The sequence below is a fragment of the Hypanus sabinus genome, chromosome 5, assembly GCF_030144855.1.
Source record: "Hypanus sabinus isolate sHypSab1 chromosome 5, sHypSab1.hap1, whole genome shotgun sequence".
In the NCBI taxonomy this organism is placed as follows: Eukaryota; Metazoa; Chordata; class Chondrichthyes; order Myliobatiformes; family Dasyatidae; genus Hypanus; species Hypanus sabinus.
In genome coordinates this window covers 46,173,261-46,191,644 of record NC_082710.1, presented here as the reverse complement: position 1 = coordinate 46,191,644, position 18,384 = coordinate 46,173,261, and the positions used below count along the sequence as shown (strand labels likewise).

The 18,384-nt window shown below is 40.4% G+C and overlaps 1 protein-coding gene across 2 annotated transcripts in view; it reads left to right on the top strand.

Moving 5' to 3' along the window:
• The window catches only part of shc3 (SHC (Src homology 2 domain containing) transforming protein 3), a 138,272-nt gene that overhangs the window by 105,118 nt on the left and 14,770 nt on the right, over window positions 1–18,384 (top strand). Inside the window, exons 8-10 of one of the 2 annotated variants that reach the window (XM_059969895.1) lie at window positions 6,991–7,154; window positions 8,993–9,067; window positions 15,553–15,753. In XM_059969895.1, the coding sequence (XP_059825878.1) occupies window positions 6,991–7,154; window positions 8,993–9,067; window positions 15,553–15,753 (440 nt within the window). Of the gene's footprint in view, window positions 1–6,990; window positions 7,175–8,970; window positions 9,068–15,552; window positions 15,754–18,384 lie in introns of both variants that reach the window. The other variant, XM_059969894.1, reaches the window with a different exon arrangement.

Sequence of the window (18,384 nt, the reverse complement as noted above, 5' to 3'; positions counted from 1 at the left end):
TATCCTTGGCTGTGATGTCACTGAGGTTTGACCAGGATGGACTATTGGTGATGTTCACACCAAGGGACTTGAGGCATTCAACACTCTTGACCTCATCATTGTCAATGTAAACAATGATCCCCCTCCCCAAAGTCAATGAAAATCCCTTTTGTTCTGATGACGTTGAGGGGAAAATTGTTGTTATGACATCTTGTCACTAGACTCTCTATCTCCTTCTTGTACTCTGACTTATTCTTTCTGATGAGGCCATCTACATTCCTCTAACTCCAAAGAGCAGAATCTGGGAATGCAGACGTGACCATACAGGGAATCGAGTGGGAGGCTCAGGACACAGCCTTGTGGGGTGCCAGTTTTGAGGATAATTGTGCTGCTGCCTATCCTTATTGATTTTTCTCTGTTGGGCAGAAAGTCAAGCATCCATTTGCAGGGAGAAGTCTTCAGTCCCAGGTCTGGAAGTTAAATGATGAACTTGCTTGGAATTATACTGTTGAAGGTGGACCCGTAGTCAGTACTTAGGTGTGTCTTTATTCTGCAGAAGATCCAGAGAAAAGTGAAGGACCAGGGAGATGCTATCTGCCATAGGCCTGCTTCCATTGTAGGCGTATTGCAGTTGGTCTAGGTTGTCTGGGACACTGGAGTTAATTTATGCCATGAGCAGCTTCTTGAAGCACTTCATGATGATGATTAGCAGTGTGGAGTAGACTTCACGCCACATTGCCTGGCAACCCACCAATTTAGTGCTAGATAATTTACAATGACCGATTAACCTACCAACTGGTACATCTTTGGACTGCGGGAGGAAACTGGAGCACCCGGAGGAAATCCACACTGTCACGGGCCGAACGTACATACTCCTTACAAGCAATGTTAGGAATTGAATGCGGGTCGCCAGTACTGGAAAGTGCTGTGCTAACCACTACACTACCATGCCGGCCCTTCGGAGGCACAATGACAGTGATCTTCTTAAAGCAGGTAGGAACCTCAGATTGAAGCAGTGAGTTGTTAAAAATGTCCACAGAACGTTTGCTGGGGATCTAAGTATGTGGCCAGGGTCACCAACTGGGTCAGATGCATTCTCCAGAAAACTGATCTTTACATCTGCAGTGGTGGCTGTGTGTTCAAGTGCATTGGAGGCTGTTGGGCTGAGCAGTGAAATTTCAACTCACTTCTGTTTAAAACTTGCATAGAATGCATTAAATTCATTGGGAAGGGAAGTGCTGTTGTTGGCTATGTTTTGCCTGACTTTGTTTGGTTGTCCTTTATAGCATGAGTCCTGCCACAAATGACAGTCAGTGTGGTACTCTACGTTGGACTGGAATTTTTTCTTGGCATCGCTGGCGGCTTTACAGAAGTCATGCTTCTGGATCTTCTCCAGAAAAGAATGGCAGCACGGTCATCAATACCGAAATCCCTCCTCCCTGCACAAATGCTGCAGATGTAGACTTAAGTAGGAAGTGGATCTCCTGGTTTATCTATTGTTTCAGCTTTGGGAATACCTGGAGTCCCCTCTTTTGATACACAGTCCTCAATACACTTGTTGTGACTGTGAACTTAAAATGGGGATACAGAAGTCTTTATTCAACAAGACGGGCATCATACTGGAGACACTTTCAGAAGAAGAGGCCCCCCCCCCCCCCGATCCAATATTACGTGACATTTTTATACGCTAAAGATCAAATGTAATGGCAGGGCAATTCTATAATTACAATGTATCTACAATGCTTCCTTTGAATTACATATAATTTTCAAATACCTCCGTCTTCACAGACACCCGAAAGGCCATTTTCTGAGTTGCATTTTAAATCTAATCTACAATTCACATTCAGAACTGAAGATCGGTTCCTCTTGAGATTAATATTTGTTATATTCCATAACTCCAGAATACACCCCGAACACACTTACAGATAAAATCCCTGACAGTGGTGACATAGTCATCTAGGTTGCCTGCTCATTAAAAGCAATTATGTGCAACCTCCTGTGCTGGATCCTCACCTTACGGTTTCTGTTTGATAACAGGGTGAAGGGACAACTCTAGTGATCTGATTTCCCAAAGTGTGGGAAGGGGGTGTTGGCTCAGTAGGTGGCTTTGATAGTTAAGTAATAATGGGCAAGAGTGTTTGGGCCTCTAGTGGGACAGGAGTCTTGCTGGCGGTATTTTGGTAACACACTCCTGAAATTGGCGTTTCTGAAATCACCGACAATGATGAAGAAGGCTTCGGGGTATCCCACTTCAAGGCTGTTGATCATGGTTCATGGTTCAAAGGTTCATTTATTATCAAAGAATGCAACTCTGAAATTCTTCTTATCCAGATAGCCATGACACCAAGAAAGAAAAGAATGGCGGCACGGTCAATGCTCAAATCCCTCCTCCCTGCACAAAAAAATTAACAAAATTGGAACAGGCACATCGATTCCCAAATCCCAGTCCCACACACACACACACACACACAAAAGGAGAAAGATTGGATGAAAATCACAGAATACAAAAAAACCATAAGACTGAAAAAAATTTCACAGTCCAAGTCCACATCCAAATCGCAGAAAACGTGGTCAACATTCTCCCTCTCTGTAGCAGAGCGATCTAACCAATGATAAAAATTCTCCCCTCTCCAGTAGCAGAGCGATCTCACCAATGATAAAAATTCTCCCCTCTCCAGCAGCAGAGCGATCTCACCAATGATAAAAATTCTCCCTCTCCAGCAGCAGAGCGATCTAACCAATGATAAAAATTCTCCCTCTCCAGCAGCAGGGCGATCTAACCAATGATAAAAATTCTCCCTCTCCAGCAGCAGAGCGATCTCACCAATGATAAAAATTCTCCCTCTCCAGCAGCAGAGTGATCTAACCAATGATAAAAATTCTCCCTCTCCAGCAGCAGAGCGATCTAACCAATGATAAAAATTCTCCCCTCTCCAGCAGCAGAGCGATCTCACCAATGATAAAAATTCTCCCCTCTCCAGCAGCAGAGCGATCTCACCAATGATAAAAATTCTCCCTCTCCAGCAGCAGAGCGATCTCACCAATGATAAAAATTCTCCCTCTCCAGCAGCAGGGCGATCTAACCAATGATAAAAATTCTCCCCTCTCCAGCAGCAGAACGATCTCACCAATGATAAAAAGACAGGCACCAGTGTTCCAATCACCCTTGTCACTTTAATCGGTGAACAATGGAAGCCTTAATTCACAAAATGGAGTCAAACATGAACTTTCAGTCTTCTTGGCACAGGGCATGCTGTCTCTGCCTCCTGGAATCCCCTTGAGATTGCAGATTGCTGAAACACCCAAACGATTTCCAAACTGCAAATCACAGGTCCCAGCAGTTCCAGAATCATATTCAAGATTAAAAACAAATATAAAAGACATAAAAGAAGTGAAATATATGGTTTCATGATCTATCCAGAAGATGTTAATCAAAGGAGCATTGTACACAGGCTCCATCTTGACTGGAAGGTGAACATCACAATAGAATATAGTTCATTGACTGCATCTTTCACATCTGCCTGAGGTGAGAACAGTTTTGGGCCCCTCGTCTTAGAAAAGATGTGCTGGCATTGGAGAGGGTTCAGAGAAGATTCACAGGGATGTTTCCAGGAATGAAAGGGTTATCATATGAGGAACATTTGATGGCTCTGGGTCTGTACTCACTGGAATTTAGAAGGATGGCGGGGGGGTCTCATTGAAACCTTTTGATATATTGAAAGACCTAGACCAGGGGTCGGCAACGTTTACCACTGAAAGAGCCATTTGGACCCATTTCCCACAGAAAAGAAAACACTGGGAGCCACAAAACCCGTTTGACATTTAAAATGAAATAACACTGCATACAACGTTTTTTTTTTGCCTTTATGCTATGTATAAACAAACTATAATGTGTTGCATTTATGAAATTGATGAACTCCTGCAGAGAAAACGAAATTACATTTCTGCATGCAACAAAAACATTTTGAACTCCGAAAAAAAGACGTTGGGTTGAAGGTTACTCCATAGTTAGCCTACCTTGGATCGAAGAATTAAAAGAAAGTGCGCACTGGCGGGTGTCAGGCATTGGCAGTGGTGATGTATATTAATAGCGATAAAAAACACGTTGTAGCGGTGTGCTACATGCAGCGCTAAAATAACGACACTGCAGTTGAAGATAACTTTATTCGAACTAAACAGCCTTGCTTTAAAGCCTCCCTCAACCCGCCCCCCGTGGGTACGGATGCTCCAAAAGACACGTACTCACAAACCCCCGTAGGCTATCTCGCTATCTCCCTTAGCTGGAACGGTGGCTAATTGTGAGCCGGTTCGGATGTGCCAGGAAATGGGGTCGCCACGTTTTATTTAGATTGTACAAGATCACCATAATCTTCAAATTTCGAATTACATTTCAAAAACTAACAAACCACGGGGAGCCGCAGCACAGAGATGAAAGAGCTGCATGCGGCTCCGGAGCCGCGGGGTGCCGACCCCTGGCCTAGACAGAGACATGGAAAGGATGTTTCCCATGGTAGGAGAGTCTAGGACAAGAGGGCACAGCTTCAGGATAGAGGGGCAACCTTTCAAAACAGAGATGCAGAGAAATTTCTTCAGCCAAAGGGTGTTGAATTTGTGGAATTTATTGAAACATGCAGCTGTGGAGGCCAGGTCGATGGGGGTATTTAAAGCAGAGATTGATAGGTTCTTGATTGGACATGGCATCAAAGGTTACAGGGAGAAGTCTGGGAACTAGGGTTGAGGAGAAGAGAAAAAAAAAGGATGAGCCATGATTGAATGGCGGAGTAGACTCAATGGGCCCGATGGGCTAATTCTGCTCATACGTCTCATAGTCTTATGGGATGCTGACTGATGTTAGGATGGCTGAAGTGAACTCCTGTGACAGCTAGTAGGAGTGCCACCTCATCATTAGCTAGTACAGGCTGGGTGAGCAGGAACTCACCGGGGTTGAGCACCACAAGGTATTGATTGGGAAGCCAAACTCTCTGCCAGTATCTTTGCCATACGATCTATTCAGTGAATTGAGAAGCCCTCAGGTTGTGTGGCACAGTCAGGAGAAACAGGTGTAACTTGCATTTTGGTGAGTCATAGAAAAGAGCAGTCCCTCAGCTTTCTTTGTAAGGCCAGTCTCGCTCTTAGCTCATCAACTATGCACTCAATAGCCAGGATATTAGCTAGTAGAATTATGGGGAGTGGGACTTAAACCTACTCTGCTTCAGTCTCACCAACAGCCCTGCCCTCTTACCAGGCTTCCGAAGTAAGTTACTGCATCTGGTCAGTCCTGTGAGTCCTGGAGTGGAAATATAAGGTTAATTGGCAAAGAAATAATAAGCTAGTATTGATTGTATTTATTGAAGAAACAAAAGATAAATAGCAAACAAAACTTGATTCATCTCATTAAATCACTCATCCAGGCGGTAACATTTATTGAGAGATTCTTGCCTTGGTTGTCTCATATTCTAAATAGTGGACTTAACACAATGAGTAAGAGGCCTGTGGGTCAAGAAAATCAGAAAGAAGCCCTTATCAATATGTTTCTGACATGCAACAGATGTCAGTTCTGAGGATTTAAGGAAGATCAGTTTAAGGAAGCTGTCTTACCAGCTGTTACTGTGATACTGAACAGTGAATAAAGACCTGAGATTGTTTAATGTCATTTCCTGTACATAGGTGTAAAGGAAAATGAAATAATTGTTACTCTGGATCACAGAGCACAAAAAGCACAAAATATAAAGAACATCATCATAATAAGAATAGAAATATATATATACACATAAGGTAGCTTATATACATCAATAGATTGTATGCCCTTAAAGTGACACTAGACTGTAGATAGGTAACTAACAGGAAGTGATGTAGAGGTGGTGGAGTTAGTGGGTGGGGGTGTTGATGAGCTTTTTTTTAACAGTGTAGGATGTGCTCTGGGACCATGAGAGGTTGTGTGTGATATATACTCTCAGGAGTTTGAAACTGCTGGTGGTTTCTGGTGCTGTGCCACCATAAAGAGGCAAGCGAGTGACGCAAGCTCTCCTGAAGTTGATAACCATCTGCTTTGTCTTGCTGACATTAAGCAAGAGGTTTTTTTTTCCTGGTACAAGGGTTCGAGCTCTTCCATCTCCTCTCTGTAGGCCATCTCATTATTGTTAGTGATGAGCCCCACCACTGTCATGTCATCAGCCAGCTTGACAATGTGATTGCTCAAGTGTTTGGCCGTGCGATCATGTGTGAGTGGAGTGTGCAGCAGTGGGCTCAGCACATATCCCTGGGTAGGAGGCAACCAAGCTGAGGATGGTAGGGAGGGAGCAGTGGCTGTGCATCCTAACTATCTATGGTCTGTTGGTTAGGAAGTCCAACACCCAATTGCACAGTGATGTATTTAGACTGAGTAGCAGAGTTTGTTCATCTCGGCCTGTCAGACAATGAAGGGAGAGGAGGGAAAGTTATCTGGTGGTGACCTAGAGAAGTAGAAGCGAGAAAGAGAACCATTCCGTTTTACCACAATCATTCATGGTCATATTTTAAAGATGTGTTTAACTTTTTAGTAACAGACCCCGTTGATCTTTTTAAGGAATACCAGTTAGATCAGATTAGAAATGGAAGGATTAAGCAGAGGAGATTTTGATATTGGTATGAATGAAAATTGACCTCATTCAAGAACCCTAACGTTTCCTTTGGCTGAGCCTCAAGCTGATTATCATCTACTTAACGTCAGGGCTGGACATATTTCAGGTGATGTTGAAGTGTAGGGGACAACCCCATAAGGTTTGAGTGTTTTGCTGATCTTTAGACCAAACACAGTTATATCGAGGTCCAGGTCTCTGCTTAAGCAAGCACATTGGGTTAATGAGTTTCAGCAAGAAGGAATATTATTTCTCAGGGACAAAGGCAATATGCATTTCCTCATGGCATTGATATCAGTATTCTGATATTTGTGGTGTAATAGTCTGGATTATATAAGAATATAACTCTATTTGTCTTTGTTCCGTGAATCAAACATCTTCTAAATTCATGCAGAGTGCCAAATTTGGAAGAATCACATTGGTTTGGTGAAGATGAAAAGGCAACGGAACATCCGTATTATAACAGCATTCCAGGGAAAGTCCCTCCTCCCGGTGGGTTTATCGATGTCCGACTTAGAGAAGTTCAACATCCAGGGTTGAACCAGATTCTGCCTGCACGTCCTCCTGATGCTAACCAGGTTAGTAAATTTTCATTTTCTCCATATGATTTTTTTTAGCTTTGGTATTTAAGAGTGATGCTTAATTGCTTAAGCATAGCCTAAGAATAGAATTATTCATAATTGAACTTAAGATTATAAACAATGCACAATGTAGTCCTATAGGTTTAAGTAACAGCTGTGTATTCTTTTCTAATATAACATTTAAAACAATAATTAAGAAAGAAAATATATCAGAGATGCAGAGAAAAATTATTCAAAGAGTATCTTAATATTCAAAGTTTTGTCCAAATTAAATAATAGCTTTTTCATGATTAAAGATAGATTAGCACTTACCACTGAAGTTATGGGCACAGCATTCCATTTTCCTGAACTGCATAGATTTAATCTGTGATTTACAGTTAGTCAGACTCTCTCAGCCAGACTCAAGAAAGTGTCAAATATTAGGGTAAGATTCAATAGGTTCCTATGACCAATGCATGTAAATCTTTGAGCAGCACAATGCCGCAGCTAGGAGAGCTTGTTGCCTTGTAGCTAGTAGAGGAATAGTATTGCTGTAATGAGCCAATGTAAAGAAATGGGGAAATAGAAAGCAATTGACTGCTGATTAATTCACTGTGAGTATTGTATGGCAATCAAGAGTAGGAATGACCTTTTGCTTAGCAAAGTGGAATTATAACATCTTATCAACTTTATAATTAAGATTTATCCTACGTTTAGATGACTATTGAGGCAAGAAAGAAGATGGAGCCTTAAAGTAACAAAACTGGAAAACATTAGAATAATTAGCATGACTTTTAAATGCTTGATCGACCATGTTAAATTCATCAAAGCAGCAATGGAAATAATAGGCAACAGTAATGCAACTGAAGTAAATTTGGATTTCCGAAAAGTTCTTTGATAAACTGCATATTAGATCCTTAAGAAAGGTCAGATCTCTGGGAATCAGGCAACAAGTAGAATTGCGAATGAACTAACTCTGAAAGGAGCAGGAAATAATGTGTGGGATGTGGTGCTCAACAGGGACGAGTGCTGGGTTCACTTTTCATGCTTTCCATAAACATTTTGGTCTCAAAACCCGGAAGTGCAATTAGGTTCCGTAGTTAATGGTGAGAATGACTTTGATTAAATATTGGAAGGTACTAAAAACTTACAGAAAGGCCATATAGTTACAAGAAAAATTACTTTTAGTATTAATGTAAAATGGTATACTTGGTAGTGGAAATAACAAAATGTGCATTTCACCTGCTTCACGTATAGGATTTTAAATGGGGTAGAAGAGCCAAGGATCCTGAAGTACCAACATAAAAGGCATTAGTAAAGTTTAATATTATTGATGGGAAGGAAGCAAATGTTTGGTTCTTGTATAGAAAGTTAAAATAAAGATAGAAGAATTAGGTAATGTATAGAAACTTGTTTGGATCACAGTTAGAATAATAAAAATATATAGGCACTAGAGAAGAATCAGAAAAATCTACAACTGTGGTATCAAAACTGATAACATACATAAAAACAAAAATATAAATGAAGATCTTTCAGGAAAGATGTAGGAGAAAATTTGGAGATTAAAATGTAGGAATCACTGAAAGCAAGTGAATAGGTACAAAATCAAATTTATAAAGTTTATCAGAAACTTTCCAAGAGATTTCAGTAAAACAGAGTGGAATTTCATTTACAATTATAGAAAACTCTGGTTAATTCCCACTTGCAGCATCATTCCAAATAGAGAAATGTTTGTATTCTTTTAATCTTTCTTGCTCTGTGTTATTTTAGGCTTGGAACACTTAGTGTTGAACAATTTTACTTTGTTACTGTAGCCAGTGTTGACCATAGGACAAGACCAAAGCTACTACCAAGGCCAGCTACTGGGTGAGGAACACAGTGAAGAGTGGAGACATACAGTCGGCCAATCTGGTAAGTAAAGAACCCTCCGGGCAATAGGTGTCATTGAGTCAATTGATGAATGTACAACAAAAAACAGTTAAGAGAATAATATAAGACAAAACAATCATCTCATTTAGAAAGATTTCTGGAAGTCCTTATTGATGATATTATACCAAGCACTATGACATTGTTGACATTGCTGAGTCGTAGCTGAAAGAAGCTTAACATCCAAAGAGACACATTGTATTGAAAGGATAGACAGATAGGCAGACGGGGTGGGGAATCTCTGTTGGTAAAAATGAGATCAAATCGTTGCAAAGACCTGACACAGGATCAGAAGGTGTAGAATCATGGTGGGTAGAGTTAAGAAACTGCAAGGGTAAAGAGATGCTGGTGGGAGTTATATGCAGGCCTCTGAACAGTAGCTAGAAGTTACAAATTACAATGAAAGATAGAAAAGGCATGTAAAAGGGCGCTGTTAATATAATCATGGGAGATTTCAATATGCAGGTTGATTGCGAATATTAGTTGGTGCTGGATCTTAAGAGAGGGAATTTATAGAATGCCTACAAGGTGGCTTTTTAAAGCAGCTTGTGGTTAAGCCCACTAGGGTGAAGGCAATTCTGGCTCACTAGCAGAAAGGAAGTTCTGGATTGGGTGCTGTATAATAAGCCAGATTTTATAAAGGGGCTTAAGGTAAAGGAACCTTTAGGAGGCAATGACTGTAATATGATATAATTCAACCTGCAGTTTTAGAGGGAGAAGCTAAAGTCAGATATATCAATACTATAGTAGAACAAAAGGAATTACAGATGCATGAGAAAGGAGCTGGTGGAAGTTGATTGAAAGAGGCCACTAGCAGGGTTGACAAAACAATGGCTGGAGTTTCTGTGAGCAGTTCAGAAGGCACAGGATAGGTGTATTCTATGAAGTACCCATCCTGTAGATGAAGAAGTATTCTAAAGGGAGGATGATGCAACTATGGCTGACAAGGAATGTCAAAAACAACATAAAAGTAAAAGAGAGGGCTATAATATGGCAAAAATTTGTGGAAAGTTAGAGGACTGGGAAACTTTTAAAAACCAATTGAAAGCAACTAAGAAGTCACAAAAACAGAAAAGATAAAATCTGAAGGCAAGCTAGCCAATAATACTAAAGAGGATACCAAAAGTTTTATCAAGTACGCAAAGAGTAAGAGAGGTGTGAGAGTGAATGTCAGACCGCTGGAAAATGATGCAGAAGAGATAGCAATGGGGGACAAAGAAATGGCAGACAAATTTAGTAGTCCCAATGATGGCTACAGTGTTATAGTTCCACCTGCTGATACATGCCCAAAGCTTACCCACCTACAATACTCCTTATATTGACATATACGCAGCTCAGAACTTAAGTCCCACCATGCTCGACATTTTGATTCATGACTTTGTATATAGGCTTAACAACATTTTCCTTCACAACTACTCCAATATTTGTTTGGTGCTCTGATTCCCATCCCTAGCAACTTTGGTTTAAACCTTCCCCACCCACCCACCATGTACTGCAGTAGTAAACCTTCCCACCAGAATATTAGTTCAGGTGCATGCTGTCACTTCTGTTTAGGTTGCATCTTCTTGGAAGAGAGCTCAATGATCCAAAAATCTGAAGCCCCTCCCTCCTGCACCATCTCCTTCTCCTCATTTAAACTGCACGACCATTCTATTTATTGGCCTCACCAGCAAATGGCATGGGCAGCAATCCTGAGATCATATTCCTGGAGGTCCTGTCCTTTAACTTAGCACCTGACTCCCTAACTTCATTTTGCAGGACATCATCATCTCTCCTACCCTTGTCATCGGTAACGATGTGGACCATGACCTCTGGCTGCTCACCCTTTGTACTCAATTCAAGATGTTCCTGATCCTGGCACTCAGGAATCTCAGTCTGGTCTACAGAAGTGCCTTAACGTTCCCTAATCAATCAATCCCCTATCACTACAGTTCACCTCTTCTCCCCATTACCCTTCTGAGCCACAGAGCCAGACACAGTGCCAGAGATTTGACCGCTGGTGCCTTTCCTCTACGAAGTCACGAGCAGTATCCTAAAAGGGTACTGCTGTTGTTGAGGGGAACTCTGCACAGACTGCCTATCCCCTTTCTCCCTCCTGATGATCACCCAGTTTCCTGTGTTTAATTCTGTTCATACTCTTGTATTTTATTGTAATACTGTAATTTAACTATTTCCTTTAAACATAGTCCAATCTCAACTGGCCTCTATGGCAAAACATTCATACTTAAACTACCCTCTGTAGATAAAAAATATTCCCACCAGGTATTCTCGTTTTTTCAAAAGCAGTTTTAAATTTATCATTGTCATGATATATAAACTAGAATTATGTTTTACCTTAACCACCATATCAAAACACTTCATAAGGCAACAAATCCTTAATAAATTTTATCTTGGCCTTCATGCAGAAACAAGGTCACCATTTCAATTCTTAACTGAAGTCTTCCTTATAATTATACTTGTCTATTTCTGTGAACATAATAATTAATTTATGCTTTATGTTCTTTGTAACTGCAATGCTTTTAAGTGTACTGTTTAAAACTGGAAGCAGAGTCCCAGCTGTGGACAAACTGTGTTCAATTTATTATTACCTTTGAAGTATTACTTAATTCTAATTCATATTATTGGAATTATTTACATTTCTATAGTGTCTTTACTTTCGAAAAACATGCTAACAGGAATAATCTCTATTAAAGAGAATTATCTTGATGGGTGTATATTGGGAAAGAGAGGAGGTGTGATACAGATACAGAAAGACTAACTGGAAATCCTTCCAATAGTGGGACAATGGGAAAGAGGGTAAAAGAGATCTGATTACAGTCTGCAATATATAATACAGTTACAGAAAATTATAGATTTTAAAGAAGGAGCAGTCGCTGAAAAGATTAAAACAAAAAGATAAAATTTTAGAGACAAAACAAAACTGATTAAGGTATTAATGTCTTACTAAGGATACATTGTCTGAATGAATGGAAAAATAGATTATATAATATTGTTCAAAAATAAAGATATATAAAAGGAAAAAAAATACAGGATTGTAGGAAATAAAATCATATATGGATTGTCGATCCCTTACAAACACTTGAGAAGTTAAGTCACTTTCTGGAACTGAAAAAATCCTTTGGTGAAGGGAAACTCACTATGGGAGAGGTTTAGGTACAAGAATGATGAAAAGAGATTAATGTATTTCCAAGTCAGGATGACTTGTGGCTTAAAAGGAACCTGGAGGTGAGGTGCTTCCATGTGCCAGGACTACTTGCCCTTCCTTGGGGTTAGATTCACTTGAATGCTACCTGGATTAGTGAAAGATAATTTACAAGGAAAGGTTGAATGAGCAATGGCTTTTCTCTTTGGAGTGAGAGAGACATATAAGATTATGAGAGACCTAGATAGATTGAACATGGAGCACCTAGGGCAGCGGTTTAAGATCAGTGGAGGAATGTTTCGTGGAGATGTCAGAGGCAGTTTTTCTTTACACAGATAATGGTGGATATATGGAACACACTGCCAGGGCTGATGATGGAGGCAGATACAATAAGGACATTTCAAAGACTCTTAGCGACATGGAAGTAAGAAACAATGAAGAGTTATGGGCTGCATTGGAGGGAAGGCTTATACTGGAGTAAGTTTATATACTTTTGCACAAAGGGCCTGCACTCTTAGAGTTTTGCAATGCACTTTGTGAAGATTAGCTTTATCTGTCACGTGTACATTGAGGCATTGTGAAATGCAGTGGTTCACTCTGTAGCTGCATTGCTGTGAAGGAAATGGATGTCTAGCGGGGAGTGGCATAACAATCATGTGGGTTATTTTTGTCCTCAATAGTGTTGAGCTTCTTGAACATTCTTTGAACTTCCCTCATCCAGGCAATGTGGAGAGTATTCTATCATATGATAGTCCTGAATGGATTTTGAATGTCGCTCACCACACGGTACCAATCTCTGAAATACACCACCAGAATTAAATACTGCTCAGAGCCCCATGCTCAACACTTACCTGCTGGTAATCTCTATCAGTGAACTCGTAAATAATGGCTGTGTTTCACCAAGGACTCAAATCAATACCAAGATAACCCAAATTAACCAGATTTCTGTCATTCATTATCACACTTTTCTCTATCAAGCAAACAAAGAGGCAGATTAACAGTAGCAATTCTAACTCAAAGATATTGGGGGACCAAGACATGGACCTTTGCTGAGGGCCCTGCCCATGATGGGTCTTAATGCATGGAAGAGGGTGATATCTTCATATCTAAACCTCTTTCTCACTTTTCACTTTTGTTTCATGTAGATAGTATGAGTATGTCCTTCATCCTTTCTTCACTGCCTCCTTCACCCATTCTTAGAGAACTGGAACATGCCTGTAGAAAGCTTGAAAGCATTAATATAATGAACAAGATGGTTCAACATCACTCAATTTCATAGCCATCAGCTCCATAATGTGTAAGCTAGAGAATAGCACTGAGATGGGTTCTGTGCCTGGTGAGGCTCTGATCTAAGCAGTGCACCAAATAGGGTCTGAATAAAGGAGAACAGATGCGTAGCTTTTCAAGGAGAAGAGATCATAAGTCAAAAATCAAAGTCATTTATTGTCATTTTCACAAGTATGCACATCTGCAATGAAAACTTGCAGCAGTATCATAAACATGTAACATCATTTAAACAGCATTCACAGGAAAAATAAATTAAACTTAAATTAAGTGCATTATTACAAGAATGAACACAGTTAGAACTAAAAATTATTCATTTTTAGTGCAACGCGATCAAAGTGGCCAGGGTGCTATTAAACGCTAGTGATTGTGCACAGGTTGGTTCAAGAACTAGATGGTTGAAGGGAAGTAGTGGTGATGTAAGTCTTCAGGCTTCTATACCTTCTGCCCAATGACAGCATTAGGAAGATGGCATGGCCCAGATGTTGGAATCTTTGATGTGGAGATCCCACATATCTCTGCTGATGAGAACTTAGATATGGACTTCAGCAGATTAGGCTATGGAAAAATGCTGATCAGTATACCCCCGGGAGAGCTCAGTACAGGAAACCAGGAAATTAACTTTCTACAGAAATTGGGGGGTCAAAATTTTCAGCAAGTGACACATAGCCACCTCCAACAATGCACTTGAAACAGCTGTAATAGCATATTTTATCGATGTTCTCAACTTTTTTTATACCATGGGCCCCTACCATTAACCGAGGGGTCCGTGGACCCCAGGTTGGGAACCCCTGCCTAAGTCCACAGGAACACAAGTAGCAGTATTAAGCCCTCAGAGATGGAAGCAAAAAAACACTGGCACCAGGACTCCACGTACCCACAGTTAAAAGGAGCAGTGGGTGTTACATCAATTCAGCTGTCTGATCACAAGAAGATTACTGAATAATCATGTCAGGAAAATGGCATTGGTCCTGTGGAATTTTCTCCTCTCTTCCTGGGGTTTTCAGTTCTAAGTGGAGAACCTGTAGAGCCACCCATTTGGAAGTAACTAATTTGCACAGAACCCATTAGTCCACCAGGCCATTTTTCATATCTAAAAAAATGTATTAGGTTTGGAGCATTGAACCTGAGCACTCACAGAAGAATAGCGACCACCCATACATGATCTGTGCATTCTAGTGATTCCCTTTCTTTAACTATATGCTAAATAAATTTCAAATAACTTATCAATTTTTGTCAATGCAAAACCAACTGAGCTGCTCTATCATTGTATTTCCCGTGGTGATTAAGTTTAGAACAATAAAAAGACACAAAACATTTTTGTACTTCTCTGTGCAATACAATGGTGAGTGAAAAGTGATTGAATACTAGCTTTGAAATGAAATGACAATGCATGTAAAGAGAAACAAATGTAATAACACGAGTTATAGAAATTACTTGTATGGTAATCCTTTGAGAATTTTGGAATGAGGAAGACTTCTGAATGCCAAATTTTTTTTTGCTGCCAACCCTAATTCAATCTTCAGACACAGGGTCATTAGAAAGTAGGAAACTAAACCAGAAATAAAGCAAAGTGGCATGATGTCCCATTCAAAGATGGAGTCTCTGAAGTTTGGATTGGAATGACGCAAAATTGCAAACTCAATATTTAACATGTTCGGCATGATCGTATCAGTAATATTTCTTTTTGCTTCCTATCTGGTTGATAACTTTTTACCTTTTTCCCTCCTAGATATTTAAGTAACCCCACATTCCTCAACAGATGCTCTTAGAAGCAAAGGGCACTAATGGATCAAGATGAGTAAAATCTGGAAGATATCCCAGAATGTTGCATGGGACTGTAAAATTAGAAGGTTACATCTAAGATGTGCTCATCACCTTAGTAATGTAGTATGTTGATTTAAAGTAAATTATATTAGGTAGAAACCATGGCCCTCTCCACACTGTAGCTGCCCCCTTGGAGTTGTCTTCCAAGTCATTAAACTCTTGTTTCCCTGCGGTTCTCTAAAGACAGACTCTTTTACTTTCCTTATGTTATCTGTAGGCTCTTCAAGTGACTTATATGTTCAGCCTGAGGTGAGACTTCACATACCCAAAGGTGGAGAACCTCAAACATATGTCAACACCCAACATCTCGACATGAAGGCTCTAGCAACATTGCAAACCGATCCCAGCTTCAGCACAGAGATCAGTGAGTCATTAATCAACAGCGAAGACAGCGCAATAAAAGATGTCTTTGATATGAGTAAGTATAGATTGCTTTCTCCTTGCCACCCCCAATAATTCTAAGAATAATTGTCAGAACCATGGGCACTCTGTTATTTTAAGGAGATTATTTTTAAAAATTGTGCTTAGTTTGTGATAATCAACAACAGATGGTTCCTCAGTAGTTTTGCCATATTCATAATTCCATCCCTGTAAACCTTGGCCTAGTTTTAGATCAGAACGTAACATAATGGGAGAAAGAATACTTCTTAGATAGATAGATACTTTGTTGATGCCAGTAACATTACAAAAGTACAGCTATAAATATTAGAAGAGAAGTAGAAATAATAAAAAATAAGTTACTACAATCAGTCACACAAGAAGGGGTCATCACTTCCCAGCTATAGGTTGATTCATTATAGAGCCTCACAGCCAAGAGTAAGAATGACCTCATATCGCGCTCTTTGGAGCATCACAGTTGAAATACTCTATTACTAAACTCTGTTCAGCCAAGGTGGCATACAGAGGATGAGGAACATTGTCCAGAATTGCCAGGATTTTCCATGGGGTCCTTTGTTCTACCACAGCCTCCAGTGCGTCCAGTTTGACTCCTATAACAGAGTCAAACTTTCTAATCAGTTTATTGAGCCTGTTGGCATCACCCACATTAATGCCATTGTTCCAGCCCACCACCACATAGAAGATTGTGGTGGCAACAACAGACTGGTAGAACATGAAGGAAAGGCCTGCATACTCCAAAGAACCTCAGTCTCCTCAGGAGGTAGAGTTGATTCTAGCCCTTCTTGTCCACAGCCTCTGTGTTGGTGCCCACTCAAGTCTGTCATCCAGGTGCACCCCTTAGTACTTGTAGGTCCTCACCACATCCTTGTCTTCACCAACAATAGTAACAGTGCAGTCTTACTCTTCCTAAAGTCTATAATCATCTCCTTTGTCTTACTGATGTTGAGCTGCAAATGATTCAGCTTGCACCATTCGACAAAGTCCTCCGCCAGGGTTCTGTGTTCATCCTCTCATTTCTCCCTTAATACATCCAACTATTGCTGAGTCATCAGAGAATTTCTGCAGATGACATGACTAAATGTTGTATCTAAAGCTGAGGTAAACAGGGTAAACAAGAAGGGAGCCAATACAGTCCCCTGTGGGGCCCCAGCCATGTCTGACACACAGCTCTGATGCTGCACGTACTGTGGTCTGCCTGTCAGGTAGTCCATTATCCAGGACAAATTGGAAGTGCCATCTTGCATTGAATGGAGATTTCCCCCCAGCAATGAGGGCTGTATAGTATTGTAGGCACTTGAGAAATCAAAAACATGATCCTCACAGTGCTGTCCTGCTTATCCAATGGGAGGAGGCTCTGTTCAGCAGGTAGATGACAGCATCATTGAGTCCAATATGCCCCTGGAAGGCAAACTGCAGAGGATAGAAGGCTGATATAACCAGGAGTCGGAGGTGAGCCAGGACCGGCCTCTCTAGGGACTTCATGATGTGTGATATCAGGGCCAATGGACAGTAGTCATTCAAGACTTTCGGTTGGCCCTTCTTGGGTACTGGGACCACACAAGATGTTTTCCACACAATGTTGATGCTTACTTCAGAAATGTAATTTTAGTACCTTTAAGGGTTTTATTTTGTATGATTCCAGTTGATGTCATACTAAAAGAAGAGAAAGGCAATTCAATCGTTGTAATCAGGGAAACATTCATATGATTTTTATTAGCATTAATCACTATTGTGATGGAAATGTAGAAAAGGATAGAACAACAGTTGTTTTAGAGCTAGTCTTCGTAAGCACAAAAAAATCAGTTACCGAGTCCCCAGGTTGTTAGATGTACTAATTATCCCCTGTAGTGTTGTAGAAGCAAATGCACGTCATTTCAAGTTTGTTGTCCACCCACCATGTATAAAAGAGAATGGGTAATAGATAACACAACCTGCAGATGCATAATTATCATTTCAAGGCGTTAACAAAAAGTTTCTAACAGTTCAGAAAGCCATTGAACTAACCTTACTGAAACCATTTTATTGCAAGAAGGGTCACAGCTGTCGTGAGCCGAGTGGTCTCCTCCTATGCCAAAAATATCTATGATTCTATGCTCATGGCTGCAGGTGGATTAGATTAAATACAAACGCACTTGCTACACAGGAACTCAAGATATCATAATCCGACTCTGAATTTCATTTTAGCTGTGTGTAAGTCCAGTGTTCACTGGTAATGAAGGACCAGCAACATGAGATCTATAAAATCTTGATTATGGGCAGTGTGAATAAAGCTTTTCTTAGTGTTATTTATTTTTATGGATATGGCGATTGTTGACAGCACTAGCATTTATTGTTCATTCCACATTGTTCTTGAAGAGATGGTCACCTGGACACTTGAAGAAATTCACATGAAACTATTGGGAACGGAATTCTAAAATGTAGATTCATTAACATTGAAGAAACTGTGAAGTATTTTCAAGACAGGATGGTGTGCAACTTGGAAGGAAACCTGCAGGTGGCGATGTTCTCATGCACAAGGGGGCCTTGTTCTTAGTCTGGGTTTGACAGAAGCTGTCAAAGCATTCCAGTTGAAAAGGAACAGTGCATTTTGTAGACAGTACACAATACTGCCACCATTTGTTGGTGAGGGAAGGACTGAATGATCGAGGTG